Source organism: Pipistrellus hanaki (genome assembly GCF_964339955.1).
Source record: "Pipistrellus hanaki genome assembly, chromosome: 3".
In the NCBI taxonomy this organism is placed as follows: domain Eukaryota; kingdom Metazoa; phylum Chordata; class Mammalia; order Chiroptera; family Vespertilionidae; genus Pipistrellus; species Pipistrellus hanaki.
Window position 1 is genome coordinate 51,044,685 of NC_140505.1, and position 17,535 is coordinate 51,062,219.

Here is a 17,535-nt window from a genome sequence, read left to right on the forward strand (position 1 = left end):
ACTGAACTCCATTTCTGAGCAAGATTCTGGGGACTCAGACTCATTCGGGGAGAAACTGGACTGTCTGGTGGCTGGTGGAACTCGAGGCCGGCTTTCTCTCAGAGGTGCTTGCAGTGATTACCACAGGGGCCTATTAGGGCAGGACTGATTGCTCCGCTTTGAGACTCTGTCCCATCCAAGCTGAGCACAGAGGCTTTTGCAAATCTTGTCTCATAAGGGTGTCTCTAGCACAGAAATTCTCTCAGCATAGACACAGCTGATCTTCACAGCCGATTGGCCTGGAGGTCAATTCCTCCCAATGATACCAACAACAATCAAGACTTAACTACATCAAGACTGTGCACACAGCCCACAGGGGTGCACCAAGAGTGTCCACCTCAGGTAACTGGGGAGGCTGAGCCACTGGGCCCTATAGGACACCTAGCACACAAAGCCACTCTTATCAACTCAGGGAAACAGCCAAAATGCGGAGACAAAAAAATATGGTGAGCCAGTGACAGCCAAAATGCGGAGACAAAATATGGTGAGCCAGTGGTGGCAGCGGGGTGCTGAGGGAGCGAGGGAAGGAGGAAGTGGGGAGGTGAGGGGGGGAGGGGGAATGCGTGGTGGTGTTGTGTTAGTGGCGAGAGAAGGGGAAGGCCACTGGCCAGGCCTTTAGGAAAACCTAAAGTCCTTTAGGAAGATCATAAATTGCTGGGCACCCGGGGTAGGAGAAGGCCAAAAGTTTTGGGAGAGATTAACAAATAGTCAATTTTCAGATTAGTTTAATATAAAATTTCCCATTTTTGTGTTTTCATCTGAGGCTTTTTACTTGTATACATGTGGGAGCATTAATGAGGACTAGGAGCTGGGAATTTTCAGCTTTGGATGCAGGATTTCCCATGTTTGCCTGGGGTTATGGACATGAACACAGCATCTAGGCCCACAATGGAACAGGAAGCTCTGGCTGGCAGCTTCTGCACCCAGGCTGTGCAAGCTGCACTGCTTGCTGCATGTGCAAGACTAGCAACTTCCAGCAGGAGCACCACTTACCCATAGTGATGGACCTCAGGTTGCACTGGGCTAGTAGCCTGGTACACCCGCCACAGCATCACTGCTGTTGGCCTGTCTGTCCCTCTGTGGGGTGATTGATAGTGGGGCAGATCTATAGTCCTGCAAAAGGAGGCTCCACCCACCCGGCCAGGGCTGCGCAATTGATTTCAGTGCAGAGGGCCCGCTCACCTGCTGCAGCACTTCTGGCAAGGTAGCCTGGGCCTCCCTTTTTGGAGCGAGTGATTGAGGGGCTCCGGGATCAATCACACAGCAGAGAGGGGCCTGGGCCCTCTTTGGGGTGATCATGAAACTCCCCTCCTCCCAATCGGTCACCCTGCCAGCTGGTGGCCTGGGCCTCCCACTGCAGGATGATTATGGGGCGGTGGCTGGCCCCCAAACCAATCCCACTGCACTGCCTTGGCTGGCCTGGTGCCAGTGTGTGTCATAGCATGGTGGTTCGGAAGATCATCCAGATGGTCATTCTGTTGTTCGGTCATTTGGTCAATTTCCATACTATGCTTTTATTATTATAGATGTATTGTGATAAATTTTTCAGTGATAATTGGTTTGTGTGATTCTTATGGATTGATATGCTTATTTTGTGGTGGTGATTTTATTTTGTGAAATTAAGTGGATGTGATTATTCTCAATGAGTAAGTAACTTCTGCTGTAACTAACTGCTACATACAAATAATGTATTTTTGCCTCCTAATTTGAATTGAATGAAGTTAAAATAAACTATGGCAAGCATTTTTCAATGTATATTTGTTGCAATGATATTTAGACTTTTAAAAGAGTAGTTTAAGTACAGAATAATAGATCCATGGCTGATGCAAATGAGGTATTTTTCCTGAATACAAAGTGAAAATTTTGTTGGAACAGATGTGGGTGTATTCATGTTCTAAAGTTACTGAGTTAACATATTTAAATTTAATTTTAAATTCCCACTGCCATCTCCAGCTCCTTCTCTCAAGATTACTGAAAATAGATGCTTGGGTTAAATTTTGTTTTCCACCGAATTTCTAAAGCCTCTAAGAAACTTGAGCAAAACAAAATAGCTTTTTGAAATATTATACTGGAGTGTTAGCTTTTTAAATTTTTTTTTTTTTTAACTTTACTGTTTTACTGTTTTGAAAGTTCTAAATTAAAAAGTAAAAATTAATATGAGTGTGTTAGGAGTAATTATAACATATTAAGGCTTATTTGATTTGTGTTAAAGTATTAAGAAAATTATTTTGGGGGAGAGACTTACAACGTTTGATTTTTGCATTGCTTTCGCTTCTCCAATTTATTTAGTGTGTGTACTAACAACTTTAAGAGAATGTCCCTCTTAGATGGTCACCCATGCGCATTTCAAGGCCATTATTATTAGTTGTATCTTTAACACAGTATATTCAGAGATTGATAAAATTCTATATTTATGCCTTCAAAATCATTCATTTGAATGACTTCATAGCAGTCTGGACATTAAATTTGTCAAAGCTCATTGAAGCCATTTTTAATCCTTACAGAGAAGAGAAATTAGAAATTCAAATGTTTATGAATGCCCACTTTGCCCAATCCCACTGAACTCTTGTTCCTCAATGTATCAAGTAGGGTCAAGCCTTTTCTGTAGGGTGCCTTGGCCTAGATTATTCTTGCACTCCATTTTGATCCCTACTTAAATGTTATATCATCAGGCACCTTTATTGATGATCTTATATAAGATATATTCACTCATTCTCTTTTTCTTCCTCCTTCCTCCTCTTCATTCTTTTTTTTCTATACTCTGACCTTTACATTGTATTATTTTTCTTTAGAGCACTTGTCTACATGACATTACATTATTTGTATGTATGTATGCTTTGTCTGCCTCCTTCTACCCCCAATGTAAATTCCTTGAAGACAGGAACTTTATTTTTTTCTAAGTTGTATCCTCAGGATCTAGAATAGTGTCTAATTAAATACTTTTGAAAGGTGATTGTGCTATTTAGAAGATAATAAATTTATTTATTTTATTATCAGAACTTTATGAAGATGAAGAAAAAAAGTGCCCCTGACAAAAGTGAACTCTCTTGAGATAGATTTTTACATAGCGTACTCTTTAATATTCTGTCTCAGGTACTGTGTTAGGCCCAGAGGCTGCACTCATGAGTAAGAAGTTCTATTTTTAGATTTTGATTTTTTTTATAAAACTAACTTATATAATGTGTACTTTATCTCTATAGTGTTGTGTAACTTTAAACATTTTATTACTAATATTTATAGATTAGTAATTACTAGGTATACCAGTTAATGATGTGTTTCTTTTTCAATAAATGGAATTACACATATGTTGATATATATATATGCGATTTGATATGTATGCTATTTTGTTGCATTGATAACAAGCTTCAAAACTTCATATGTCAAATTTTCTGAAGGTGTTAACATCATATATATTTTTACACTTAAAAATATCAAATTTCATACCAAAAAAAGAGCATTTGCGGGAAGTTTTAATTTATGCTTTATTTTGAAGAAAAGTGCTGCTGAATACTTTGGGAAGCTTATGGTGAACATTCTCCATTTTAAGATACCTGTGACGCTGGTTTAAATGTTTTATAAGTGATGATTTTGATGTGAAAGACAAATAATGTCCAGGTCAACAGAGTTGGAAGACCAACAATTACAAGCATTATTGGATGAAGATGCATGCCAAACTCGAAAACAACTTGCAGAAAAATTAAATGTTGCTCGAAAACAACTTGCAGAAAAATTAAATGTTGCTCAGCAAACAATTTCCTATCATTTATAAGCAGTGGGAAAGATTTTAAAGGAAGGAAAATGGGTGGTACATCAACTGAACGAAAGACAAATGGAAAACCAAAAAGTCATCAGTAAAATGTTGCTTCAATGGCACGAAAGAAAGTCTTTTTTTGACTGGTGATGAAAAGTGGATTTATTTTGAGAATCCCAAATGCACAAAATCATGGGTTGATCCAGGTCAACCATCAACATCAACTACAAGGCCAAACCACTTTGGAAAGAAGACAATGCTCTGTTTTGGTGGGATCAGGAAGGTGTGGTGTATTATTAGCTTCTAAAACCAGGTGAACAGTTAATACTGATTGCTACCAACAACAAATAATCAATTTGAACCACACTTTAATCATGAAATGACCAGAATGTGCCAGAAGACACGACAAAGTAATTTTGCTTCATGATGATGCATCATCACACACTTAAAAACCAGTTAAAGACATGTTAAAAGATTATGCTTGGGAAGTATTAATCCACCCTCTTTATTCACCAGACCTTGCTCCTTCAGATTACCACTTGTTCTGATCAGTGGCACATGTACTTTCTGAACAGCACTTCAAAATGTATGAAGAAGTGGAAAATTGGATCTCTGAATGGTTTGCCTCAAAACAAGAAAAGTTCTGATGGGACCATATCCACAAATTCCCTGAAAGATGGTATTAAGGAGATTTGTTAAGTGAAGCAATGTGCTGAGAGGCCTAGTATATGTAGATCAAAACGGGGGGAGGGAAATTCTAAAAGAAGAGAAACAGAGAAGTGCAGGGTTAGTGATGGACATTACTTTGAATAAAGCACTTTTGATGTTTCTCTTGAAATTTTCATGTTTTCTTTGATTACAGAATCCACATTATTAACCAATACACTTAGTAAAAAGATTACTGCATTATCTTATATTTTATATAGCTGCACAATATACCACGAACAAAATTAACCTAGGGAATTATGCTCTCAGATTTGTGAGGGATTTACTATCCAATCTAGTACGTATCTGCCAGGGGCTGTTCAGACTATGCTTGAAAACCATTCTAATGATGGAAAACTCACTTTCTCTCAGTCAGTTTATTCTGCTTGTGGGAGGCTTCTGATATTTTTTTTTAAAATTCTGTCTTTATTTTAAGCCAAGGTGATTGCTTTCATTTACTAGTTTTAATTATACCCATGGAAGATATAGTGAATATAAAAGTAAACCTTTTCTTGTGATAGTCCCTCAAGTCTTTGAAAGCCTAAAAAGTTCTCTCTGACATTTCAATTTTTCTGACAGAGAATCCCTGAGTAAGCTATCTGACCATTTACCATTCTGGTCTTTTTCTATGAATCTGTTTGATTGAGTATGTTTATATATTTATAAAAGTTGGCACCTTTAAGTGAAAGCACTCATTACTGCATAAGAAAACTGCACTGCATTGTTTCCTTGGAAGTTCTCATTGTCCTGTTTTATTGCATCTTTAAGATTTAAGTTTTCTCACAACCATTTCACATTTGTCTCACTTGACTTACTATTAACTAAAACACTAGTAGTTGCTCCAACTTCCATCCCACCTGTCGCAAATACTATTGGTAGGTCATGTATAATGCCTGCCTTATTTTGTAGTTTCTGGTTTTCTTTGTGTTTTCCCCACATCCCTTCACCTCCATCCCCCACCCCCAAATACACACGCACACACAAAATTACTCTTCTTTATTGGCAGATTATGTTTTTGCTGGGCTAAGTGCTTATGGAATATAAAATCAGAGGGAATTTGGCATGCTTTCTGAGGTGGTGGGAATGCAGTTTGCCATTCTTTCAGTATTCCTTTGTCCTTACGCATTTTCAAAATCTGACTTTTTTTTTGTCTCTTTCTCTAATCTGAAAGATTTCAACCCCTCTTTTCTTTTACACGTTACCAGAATGCTAGCAGTGTAAGAGAGGGTAAAGTTTAGCTTTGACAAGATATGTATCATTCAAATCACAAGCTTATTATCAGTAGCTGCTAGTTTAGTAAAGTACTTAATGAAAAATCAATCTTGCTTGCCAAGGAGACAGTTTTTAAAAGTAACTAACTCCTTATTATGTGAATGTGATTCTTTTGATTAGGTTATTTAGACTTTTTTTTTTTTTTTACATCATTGATTTTGTATATCAGATTATCAATCCTAGATGTTGATATGATGCAGCATTGGCACTTTTAATTAAGACAAATAGAAAAGAGAACACATTTTCCATATTCCTGATACATACCGTTTTGGTATATTATTAAATGTTTATAGTTCAGATTACTTTTTACTAGGCTATAATTTGCAAGAACATAGGTTCCTTTTTTTTGGTCAACAATAAAGATAAAAAACCCCAAAATAATTGAAATACAAATAAAATGTTTCTTATAGGACTAAAGAAAAATTGCCTATCGAATGCAGATTTACCTGTTTTGTTGTTAATTGTGAAATTACAAATCTTCTAGTTTATAATTTGCAATCTTAACAAATTTTAAAAGTAGTCTGCCTTTCAGACTATCTCAGGTACTTAAATTTTTTGTGTATACTTGATTTGTTGTATAATTGATTTGTTGTCATTGTGATTTTTATTGGTTCTTGATTTTATTCAAAGTTGTTGAGCAAAGATTGTTTGGGAATTTTGTCTTACTGTTTTATAAAACTGTAGTCTATAGACTGAAATAATTATGAAAATCACAAAGTTCTTTCTCCAGATTTTTAGCTGCTGACATATTAATCCACTTTGAAAACTAACAGGATGAGAATGGAATAGATTTGGTGTTCAGTTTAGAGAAATGTAAACTGACAGTTACATTATTAGAAAGGCATTATTAAATTAAAAATTCACAACAAACCAGTTTTGAATCAAATTATAGCATTTAGATTTAATGTAGAGACTGAATTTTTTATTAACAACAACTGCAATAAGAACAATATAACACGATGATATAGTATTAGTGATTTCTAGTAAACTGAAGTATGTTTACGTTGATGTCTAGTTAGGTTAATGCTTAGTTGATTGTGTTTAGTCAAGTTACCTAACATGCATAAGTATTGTTTCATGGTTTCTCCAGTAATAGCAGATTGCCAGATATAAGTATATCTATAAATACATCATGAGGTTATTATCACATTTCTTCATGCTTATTTCATCACAGATCTCAGTTTTTCGTGCTCATTATAATTTAATGGGAAAATATTAATTTACCATAAGTTATTTTGTCTGCATTTTAAAAACGTTGATATAAGTAACTATATTAAATTACGAAGAAAAAGTTTTTTAAAATCTCTCCTGTACCATTGAAATAAGATTTTCCCCCCTTGTTTTTTATTTAAGTTATAACCCATTTCAAGTCTTTGCAAATAGTAGTAATATATCTATGAGAGAAGTTGACTTATGATAAATAACAAATTACCCTGAAGATAAACTTAGTAGCCCTGTAGGTATTTATCATCTCATAACACTTATCATTCCTTTAGGTCAGGCATTAGGTACAGGTAGCCTAGTTCATCTCCTCTTTATTGATTTTAATGCCACCATTATAAAATCTAAAATTCTATGTATGTTTGGGTCTGTTTCTAGACTTTCTTGTCTGTTGTTAAAATAATATATTGAGTAGTATATACTTACGTTTTTCTTTATTGTGTTTTCTTAGCTATTTATCTACTTCTGAGGGGGAAAAGCCTTTTGATATTTTTATCATACCATACTAATTATATTAGTTTTTAATGTTTTAAAATTATTTTACTTTATAATTTTATCTTTTTTGATAGTAATAAAGCCTACTGAGTTTTCAATACATATATTAGTATATATTTGGAAGGATACTGAATAATGACTGTACAAATTGTGTAAAGTATATTACTGCAAAGCAGAACTTATATGTCTATATTGCCTTCCACGAACCAGGTGTTTTTTATATATGTTAATTCATGTCACTATTATGCCAACTAAGTCCATTTGTAACTGAAATTTGTAGAATATGCAATTATTTATGGCTAAATTTTCTTCCAACACTTTTTTTCTTCAGCTGTGATGCAGATCCATCAGCCCTTGCAAAATATGTTCTTGCTTTGGTAAAAAAAGACAAAAGTGAAAAAGAATTAAAGGCATTATGTATTGATCAACTGGATGTATTTCTTCAAAAAGGTAAGATCTTTGTTTTAAAAATACTACTTTATTTTATGTCATTTAAAATAAGATTATATAGCTGTTCTTGAAAGAAATCTGAGGTGACCTCTGAAAATGGATCCTATTCACTTGACCAGAAGACCTCACAAAACCATGCAAATCAAAAGGTTCAGATCCTCATGTTCACTTTAAGAAGACTTGTGAAACTCTCCAGGCCATCAAGGGTATGAATATCCGAAAAGCTACCAGGTATCTGAAGGCAGTCACTTTACAGAAGCAATGTGTGCCATTCCATTGTTACAGTATTGGAATTGGTATGTGTGCCCAGGCCAAACAGTGGGCTGAACACAGGATCAGTGGCCTGAAAAGAGTGCTAAATTTTGCTGCACATGCTTAAAAAATGCAGAGTAATCCTGAGCTTAAGGGTTTAGATGTAATGTAGATTCTCTGGTTATTGAGCACATCCAAGTGAACAAAGCTTCCAAGATGTGGTACAGAATTTACAGAGCTCATGGGCAGATTAACCAATATATTAGCTTTTCCACACTGAGTTGATCCTTACTGAAAAAGAGCAGATTATTCCATCCCAGCCAGTGTGGCTCAGTGGTTGAGCATCGATCCATGAACCAAGAGGTCACCAGTTTGATTCCATATTAGAGCACATGTCTGTCTGCTGGCTAGATCCCCAGTACAGTGTGTGTGCATGAGGCAGCTTATTGATGTCTCTCTCTCATTGATGTTTCTCTCTATCCCTCTCCCTTCCTTTCTCTCTAAAGAATTTCTCTCTAAATTTACTCCTGTGGCCTAGGAGTAAAATGAACATAAAATAAACACTAAAGTATCCACACTATTAAAGGAACTCAGTAAGAGACAGGTTTTAATTTTATGATTTTTTTTTCTTTGAAGATTAAGAAAATGACTGGATGCTTGTTTATTTAAAGACTAGAGGCCTGGTGCACAAAATTTGTGTGTGGGGGGGAGGGGGGTAGGGTCCCCTCAGCCTAGCCTGCACCCCTCTCCAATGCAGGACCCTTTGGGGGGTGTCCGGGATTGGGCCTAAACTGGCAGTCAGACATCCCTCTCGCAATACTGGACTGCTAGCTCCTAATAGCTCGCCTGCCTGCCTGGTTGCTCCTAACTGGTCACCCCTAACTGCCTCTGTGCTCTGGCCTGTTCACCCCTAACTGCCCCCCCCCCCATCCCCCCGCCAGCCTGGTTGCCCCTAATTGCCACCCCCCCTCCCACCCCCCGCTGACCAGGTCACCCTCAACTGCCCCATCCCTGCCAGCCTGGTCACTCCTAACTGCCCCCCACCCCCACTGGCCTGGTTACCTCTTATTGCTCCTCCCTGCTGGACTGGTCACCCCCAACTGCCCCCCTCTGCCGGCCTGGTCACCCCTCACGCCCCTTGTCTCCCACCGGTCTATTCGCCCCCACACACCCTGCTTTTCAGTAGTTTGGTCTTCCCTCACTAATCCCCCTGCCGGCTGGTCGTAGGCAGCCATCTTGTGAGGGAATGAGGGTTAATTTGCATATCATCTCTTTCTTATATAGGATAGTACTTCTTAGGGATCTACTTTGAATGTTTTCTAGTGCGGTGCTGTTTAGCTTTTCCACTTGCCAACATATTCTAGATGATGGTAGTATTTGTGTTTGCACACTGGTAGGGTACATGGAGACTGGTATGGCTGGAAGTGATTGGCCCAGAAACTCTGGCTGTTCCAGCCCTCATCACCCTGAAAACTGAATATATTGGTGTTACCATGGGACTATGCCATGGCACACTGGTTAGGGAGGTTTTAAGTGGAGAATAATATCTTAGCAAATGGCTTTTAATATGTGGGAATTTTTGGTTTGTTTTATTTTTAGAGACACAGATATTTGTGGAAAAACTTTTTGATGCTGTGAATACAAAGAGTTACCTACCTCCTCCAGAGCAGCCATCATCAGGAAGCTTAAAAGTGGAATTTTTTCAGCACCAAGAAAAAGATATAAAAAAAGACGAGGTAAGGATTTGTCTTAAAGCATATACTTTCTTTGAAAACATATAAGGGATAATTAAACTGAGTTGTATTTTCTGTATCTGTGTTAGGAGTCTTTAAGACCACCCCCAACTTCAATGATTTCACTAGGAATACTCACAGGACTCAATCAATCATTCTCACAGTTATGATTTCTAACAGTGAAAGAATACAAAACAAAATCAGCAAAGGGAAAACAGTGTATGGTGCAAAGTCTAGGGGGAAGCAGGTGCAAGCTTTCAGAGTTCTCTCCCAGTGGAGCCACCTAAGTAAGATGTGCTTAAGGAGTAGTGACAGTATATGTGAACCAGGGAAGCTTGTTAAAGACTCAGTGTCCAGGACTTTTACTTAGTTTTGGCCACCTGCCTAGTGTGTTCTAGATTCCCATGAGGAAAGCAGGTGTTTGCCATAAACTATATTGCGTACACAGACGCTTCAGGCATAAATGAGCTGCTATTATCAGGCAATGATGGGAACCCTCCAGAAATCATAGTTCACAGGTGCCACCCAAGGATCTGTGTTACAAGCAGGCCTTTAACTTTTCTGCATAGTATCTTATAGCTATGGACATTTATTACCTATGTTCTGTGAAAATAATTAGATTGAGAGTTTCTGTTCTACAAGCATTTTGTAGGGAACTATTTTTAAGATAAATAAAATGACCTCATTAATTTAAAAGGTTTAATGGAAAACTCCATGTTTTATACACAATTACCATTCTTTAATAATCATTTAATAATTCAGATCTCCTCAATTCGATATTTAAGGATTATAATTCCATTAAAAAAATTGACAATTAAAAATTGCCTTTAACAGTCATTACTGAAAACATTACTTTTTCAAGCCATAGTTTTCTCGGCTGTGAAATGGAAATACTATGAGGTTGTTGTGAGGACTAGTTAAGTAATATCTTGAAAGAACCCAGTATTTATGTGGCACATAGTAGGGTTTTTAGTAAATGGTAATTACAGTTAGTATTGAGAGATTGTTGTGTGAAAAATGTGGTTGTGACCTTTGGGTTTTTTACCCCCCATAAACCTTTATTCCCTTCATATTATATAACTAAAACATTTTAATGCAATAATATATATACATATAAAATGTTACATAATAATTCTTAAATATAATTTTATGCCTCTATACCTAAACATTTTTATACACATGTATTTGTACATAATTACACAGACAGGCACACATACAATACCCTGTTAAAGGTATTTATCCCTTTCAGAACTGTCAAAATGTCAGGTGGCAATCTAGATAAAAAATGCTGTGGGTGTAGTAAAAGTTTACCATTGATTATGTACTATGGAATATGGTGATCTGTCAACACAAATTACTTACAAGTGTGCATTGAGGCAAATAAAAAGGAAAAAGTGCCTCAGGAGAGTTGTATTTGTACCCAGTATTTTTGGAAGGGGAGGGTTGATATGAGTGGCAAGAGAATAAAAGTGTTAATAAGGGGGAGGAAAGGAAAGACTGCTATAAAATTTTTAAGCAGTGTCAGAGTTTGGTCTGTTGTTAGAATATCCATATTTAACTTATCATCCAACTAGAGGCCCATTGCATGAAAATTGTGCACTCGGGAGGGGGTGAGGGTATCCCTCAGCCCAGCCTATGCCCTTTCACGGTCTGGGAGCCCTTGGGGGATGTCCAAATAACGCTCCCCGCAGGGAGTGGGTGTAAGCTGGCAGTGGGACATCCTTATCGCTGCCATGGAGGTGGGAGAGGCTCCCGCTATCACTGCTGGGCTCACCAGCCATGAGCCTGGCTTTTGGCTTAGTGCTCCCCCAGTGGGAGCGCACTGACCACAGGAGGCAGCTCCTGTCTTGAACGTGTGCCCCCTGGTGGTCAGTGCACGTCATAGTGACAGATCATTCTGCCTTTTGGTCGATTTGCGTATTACCCTTTTATTATTTAGGATTGAGGACACTTTTGACAGTGAGCGGCTTTCACCCAAAGGGATGCTGGAGCAACTGGCATAAACTAGAACATGTTTATATTATCTGTAGACCACCTACATCGGAATATCTTAGAGTTCTTGTAAAAAATGCAAATCTTAATGCCTATCATATTTCTAGAAGCCACATGTTCAGTATTTTCTGAATTTATCCTCTAAATCCTTTTCTTTTTAGTAACACCTTTTAATGTGCTATGAAAACAGTGTTCTGAGCAGTACAGCATGGAAAATTCTATCCTAAACAATGTAGCATTGAACAAGGGAATGTTTTTCAGGGCTGCTTTCTATTAATTATACAATGTGAATGAAGGTCTTTTGTAGGAAAGAGGAATATATTGCTGCTATACTACCATGAGAAACTGAAGCAATATTTTATTTTCTCAAATGTTCTATTTTTTTTTTATGACTTGATTAGTTGTAATGCATGCTCATATATCCCCTAATGTATTCATTGCCAAACCAAATTTATGAACCAAAACATGAATGTTGGACTTTTGAAAGAGGAATAAAGTTGGATTTTTACTGATAATTTTTAGATGAGGACACTTGATTAAAATGTTTTCTCTCCACTAATTATTTTTTAAAAAATATATATTTTATGAGTTTTTACAGAGAGGGAGAGAGAGGGATAGAAAGCTGGAAACATCGATGAGAGAGAAACATCGATCAGCTGCCTCTTGCACACCCCCTACTGGGGATGTGCCTGCAACCAAGGTACATGCCCTTGACCGAAATCGAACCCGGGACCTTTCAGTCCCCAGGCCGATGCTCTACCACTGAGCCAAACCGGTTTCGGCTTTCTCCACTAATTATTATCTAAAATAAGCATTTATGAGTTTCTTTGGGTTCACTTTAACTTTCAGCATGCCTGTCTTTAGTGATTAAACTAAATGTATTTTATTTAAATGGCAATGTTTCTTTTATATTTTAATATTAGTTAAGTCATTGAAATAGTAACATGGTAAAGAATGACTGTTGTTAAATCTTCTACACCTTTTTTTTTTCCTTTTGTTTGTCAGATTATAAAAGAGGAAGAACGAGAGAAGAAGTTTTCCAGAAAGCTAAATCACAGTCCTCCCCAGTCAAGCTCCCGATATAGAGAAAATAGGTGATTAATTCATTGAACCATATTTGGTGATTAGACATTGGTTATCTTTTACACAGCTGTTTAGACTTGATTATCTTTTACATGGGGGCAAGTACTGTCTATTTTGTTACTGGTTTAAGAAAGTGTAACTCAGTCCTTTTCTACCATTTATTAGTTATTCTTATTTTTATTCTTAACTTCCAAGTTCCAGTGAAATCTTTTTTTCTTTTTATTGATTTTAGAGAGGAAGGAAGAGGGAGAGAGAGAAACATCAGTGATGAGAGAGAATCACTGATTGGCTGCCTTCTGCACGCCCCCTACTGGGGATTGAGCCTGCAACCTGGGCATGTGCCCTTCACCGGAATTGAACCTGGGACCCTTCAGTCCACAGGCTGACGCTCTATCCACTGAGCCAAACCAGCGAGGGCTCCAGTGAAATCTTTTTTTTTTTTTTTTTTTAAATATATCTTACTGATTTTTCACAGAGAAGAAGGGAGAGAGAGAGAGAGTTAGAAATATTGATGAGAGAGAAACATCGACTAGCTGCCTCCTGCACACCCCCTACTGGGGATGTGCCCGCAACCAAGTTACATGCCCTTGACCGGAATTGAACCTGGGATCTTTCAGTCACAGGCCGACGCTCTATCCACTGAGCCAAGCCGGTTTCAGCTCCAGTGAAATCTTAATGAGACCTTTTCTTGCCTGAAGTTTCCCTTTAATAAGAATTTATGATTTTTTTTTTCAGTAAGGCTTCAAAGCATTTATAATGCAGTGCATGTGATACATGCCTATGAGATAAGATATAAGTGTTCACATTCAGATATAAGTATAAGTATACATATTTACAGATACTATGTACTATAAGACATATGTATAGGATACCTAAATGTATATATGCCTTTTTATGTAAGACTAAGAATTGAGATTTTTTCTTAAAGGAGTTTTAGAGTACTTGTTCTGCAGATCATGTTCAATTTTTTATTGTTTGAGTTATTTATTGTTTCATTTTCCTATGTTTGTATTTTGATGGTACAATAAATAATCATGATATTATAAGAATTAAATATGACTGCTGCATTTAGAGTTTTCTCTGTATCTACTTAAAAGTTATTTACATGAAAATGATCATATATTTCCTTAGAAGTCGTGATGAGAGGAAAAAGGATGATCGTTCTCGCAAAAGAGATTATGATCGAAACCCTCCTCGAAGAGATTCATACAGAGACCGGTACAACAGAAGACGAGGGCGAAGTCGCAGTTACAGCAGGAGTCGGAGTCGAAGTTGGAGTAAAGAGAGGCTTCGTGACAGGGATAGGGATAGAAGCAGGACCAGAAGCAGGAGCAGAACACGAAGCAGGGGTAAATCATATAGGCGTAAATTTTCTTTGGTATTCTCTTACCGGGAAAATACTTCTTATTTAAGGGCCATAAAACTTGTATTAATTATATGTCACTTATGCTTCAAAACTATGAAAACAGTTAAAAGTTTTCATTTCAGATGTGTGTAATTGCAAGACCATGTCATTTCCAACGTATAATTTTTCTTACAATGTGCATTCAACAGGAGATATTATTACCAATAAAACAAACATCTTTGAGTAAAACACTTTTACTTAAGCTTTGATATTAGCTACCCTTGCAAACTTTATTGTTTAACCATCTTTATTAAGTCTAGGAAATGATTTTGTAGCCTTTGTATAAACCCTGCACTTCTGTTTCTCTTCTTTTAGAGTTTCCCCCCCTTTGATCTACATATACTAGGCCTCTTGGCACATTGCTTCACTTAACGAATCTCCTTAATATCTTTTCTTTTTCCTAGGGTCCATAAACAGCCCAGTTAATTTCTTTGTTTATGTTTAATATGCACTCCATTTTCTTTCTCTGCTCATCCATTCTCATTGTCAAATGGTGTTCACCGTAAAAAGGCATGTTAAGATTTTTAGAAGGATAACAAATAGTCATTGCAGAAAAAATAACCATATTTTATTACATAATTTGTTTTTTTGGGGGGCTGAAATTATGCATACTAAGATTACAGTGAAGAAAAATTAAAAATCTATTTTCTGTAAATAGAACTTCAAGAAATTTTAAACTCATTAAGTACAGCAAGTTTATGTGTGGTTTTATAGTTTAGGTCACATTGAAAATAAATAGTTTTCTTTGGGACATGCTATATTCATTGCTAGTTTTCAAAAGAAAAAGAGGATTATCTAAAATTGGAACGTTTTCTGTTTAGTGAAAATAATACCATTTCTGCATCTGGGACCTGGTTTTTTTTTTAAAAAAAATAGTTTTATAAGTCATTTATATTTTGTTGCAGAAAGAGATCTGGTAAAACCTAAATATGACCTGGATAGAGCAGATCCACTAGAAAACAATTATACTCCAGTTTCTTCGGTACCTAACATTTCATCCGGTCACTACCCTGTACCTACCTTGAGCAGCACCATAACAGTAATTGCTCCTACACATCATGGTAATAACACTACCGAAAGTTGGTCTGAATTTCATGAAGACCAAGTGGACCATAACTCATATGTCAGACCACCAATGCCAAAAAAGCGGTGTAGAGACTATGATGGTAAGTAAGCCTTTCAACTGTTTCATGACATACTGAATTAATATATCCAGCTGACTAAATTCTGTAAGTTTAGGTTACACACAATTATCCGAAGACTTAACCTATTGGAAATAATCGGAAATTAATGTTAAGCATTCATGAATTTCTCAATCCTATTGAAAACCTCATTAATCACTACTGACTGTTGAATACCAATTTAAATATATTATTTATTTGCATGTAAGTCTTAAAGATATATTTGGAATTTATCAAACAAGACTAATACTTATAGAGTTACTTGTGAGGGAATGTGCTACTGAAACATTTTCTTCAGAGTTTACATTTTTAAAAATGAATGGTTATTGTCATGTAAATATTATAGAACCAGAAATGTGAATATCACCTATATAAGAATTTATAAATGAAGACTTTTAAGGTTTTATTGTAAAAGTTTTATAAACTTATGAAAGCTATAGTTGCAGTGTTTATAAAGTTTTGTGTGAGATTTAAATACAGGGAGTATTTCTAATGACAAATATATATGTTTTATACCATCTTACTAGTTAAATATACTCACTTTAATTTGGTGATATATTTTCTAGTGTGTGTGTTATCTTTATTATGACTTAATAAGTTATTGGAATTAGTAGGGTAGCTCTTGTGATATGGTTAATTAAACCTGCCCTATATTAAAAAATATTCTGTTTTTAAATATATTACTTTTGTTAACTCATATGTCAGACCACCAGTGCCAGCACTCTTCATATTTCTCTTTTTCCTCACAGAAAAGGGTTTCTGTATGAGAGGAGACATGTGCCCTTTTGATCATGGAAGTGACCCAGTAGTTGTAGAAGATGTGAATCTTCCTGGCATGCTGCCTTTCCCAGCACAACCTCCTGTTGTTGAAGGACCACCTCCTCCTGGACTTCCCCCACCCCCACCAATTCTTACACCCCCACCTGTGAATCTGAGACCCCCAGTGCCACCACCAGGCCCATTACCACCCAGTCTACCACCTGTCACAGGTAAGTAAATATGTTTGTCTGTACTTGTAATCTTTTAAAAAAGTTAATAGTTTGATGCTTGCTTTTATTAAAAGTATCTAAAGTAATTTTGTAGATGCTGGGAAACTAAGAGCAAGATATCCCCATTTAGACTATACACCAACTTTGCTTGACTATGCCAAACCTGTGATTTACTATGGTTTGAAGTAGCTCTGAATTATGCACAATCCCTGATAAATCCCAGCTGCCTGTAATATTTTATAGCTTAAGAGAAACCTGTTTTAGAAAACATTAAAAGGCTATTTACCCTAGAAAACTAAAATAGTTGTAAGAGCTTCATGTTTATAGATATTATAGTTTGATGAATGAAAATATCATGTTTGGATATACAAATAACTTATTTTATTTGTTTGCTTTCAGATGATATTTCTTATTCTTTGGTTTTGACAGGACCACCACCTCCACTTCCTCCTTTGCAGCCATCTGGCATGGATGCTCCCCCAAACTCTGCAACCAGTTCTGTTCCTACTGTAGTAACAACTGGCATTCATCACCAGCCTCCTCCTGCTCCACCCTCTCTTTTTACTGCAGGTGCAGTTTTGGCCCTCTCTATATTTATGAATATAGCTTTAGATAAGGAATTTTTAAATGTTTAGAGAGCGAATTACTCTAGCACAGTGGTCGGCAAACTGCGGCTCGCAAGCTACATGCGGTTCTTTGGTCCCTTGAGGTTGGCTCTTCCACAAAATACCAAGTGCGAGCGCACACGAACACTGCGATTGAAACTTCATGGCCCATGCGCAGAAGTCAGTTTTTGGCTCTCAAAAGAAATTTCAATATTTGTACTGTTGATATTTGGCTCTGTTGACTAATGAGTTTGCCGACCACTGCTCTAGCAGGTCTTATTTTTCTCACTATAATTATATAAAATAAAAATGTAGACAAGTTGAATGTACGTTAAATGTAAGTCTTTAGTTATGTTTTTAAA

General features: G+C 36.7%; 1 protein-coding gene across 11 annotated transcripts in view; it reads left to right on the forward strand.

Annotated features, from left to right (window-relative positions):
• Positions 1-17,535, forward strand: part of RBM26 (RNA binding motif protein 26) — a 72,292-nt gene that overhangs the window by 14,186 nt on the left and 40,571 nt on the right. For 6 of the 11 annotated variants that reach the window (XM_084877114.1, XM_084877106.1, XM_084877115.1 and 3 more), the window contains exons 2-8: positions 7,815-7,933; positions 9,785-9,921; positions 12,916-13,004; positions 14,125-14,342; positions 15,304-15,564; positions 16,329-16,568; positions 16,968-17,138. In XM_084877114.1, coding sequence (XP_084733240.1) covers positions 7,815-7,933; positions 9,785-9,921; positions 12,916-13,004; positions 14,125-14,342; positions 15,304-15,564; positions 16,329-16,568; positions 16,968-17,138 — 1,235 coding nt within the window. The remainder of the gene's footprint in view (positions 1-7,814; positions 7,934-9,784; positions 9,922-12,915; positions 13,005-14,124; positions 14,343-15,303; positions 15,565-16,328; positions 16,569-16,967; positions 17,139-17,535) is intronic. The other 5 variants (XM_084877112.1, XM_084877111.1, XM_084877113.1 and 2 more) reach the window with 1 other exon arrangement.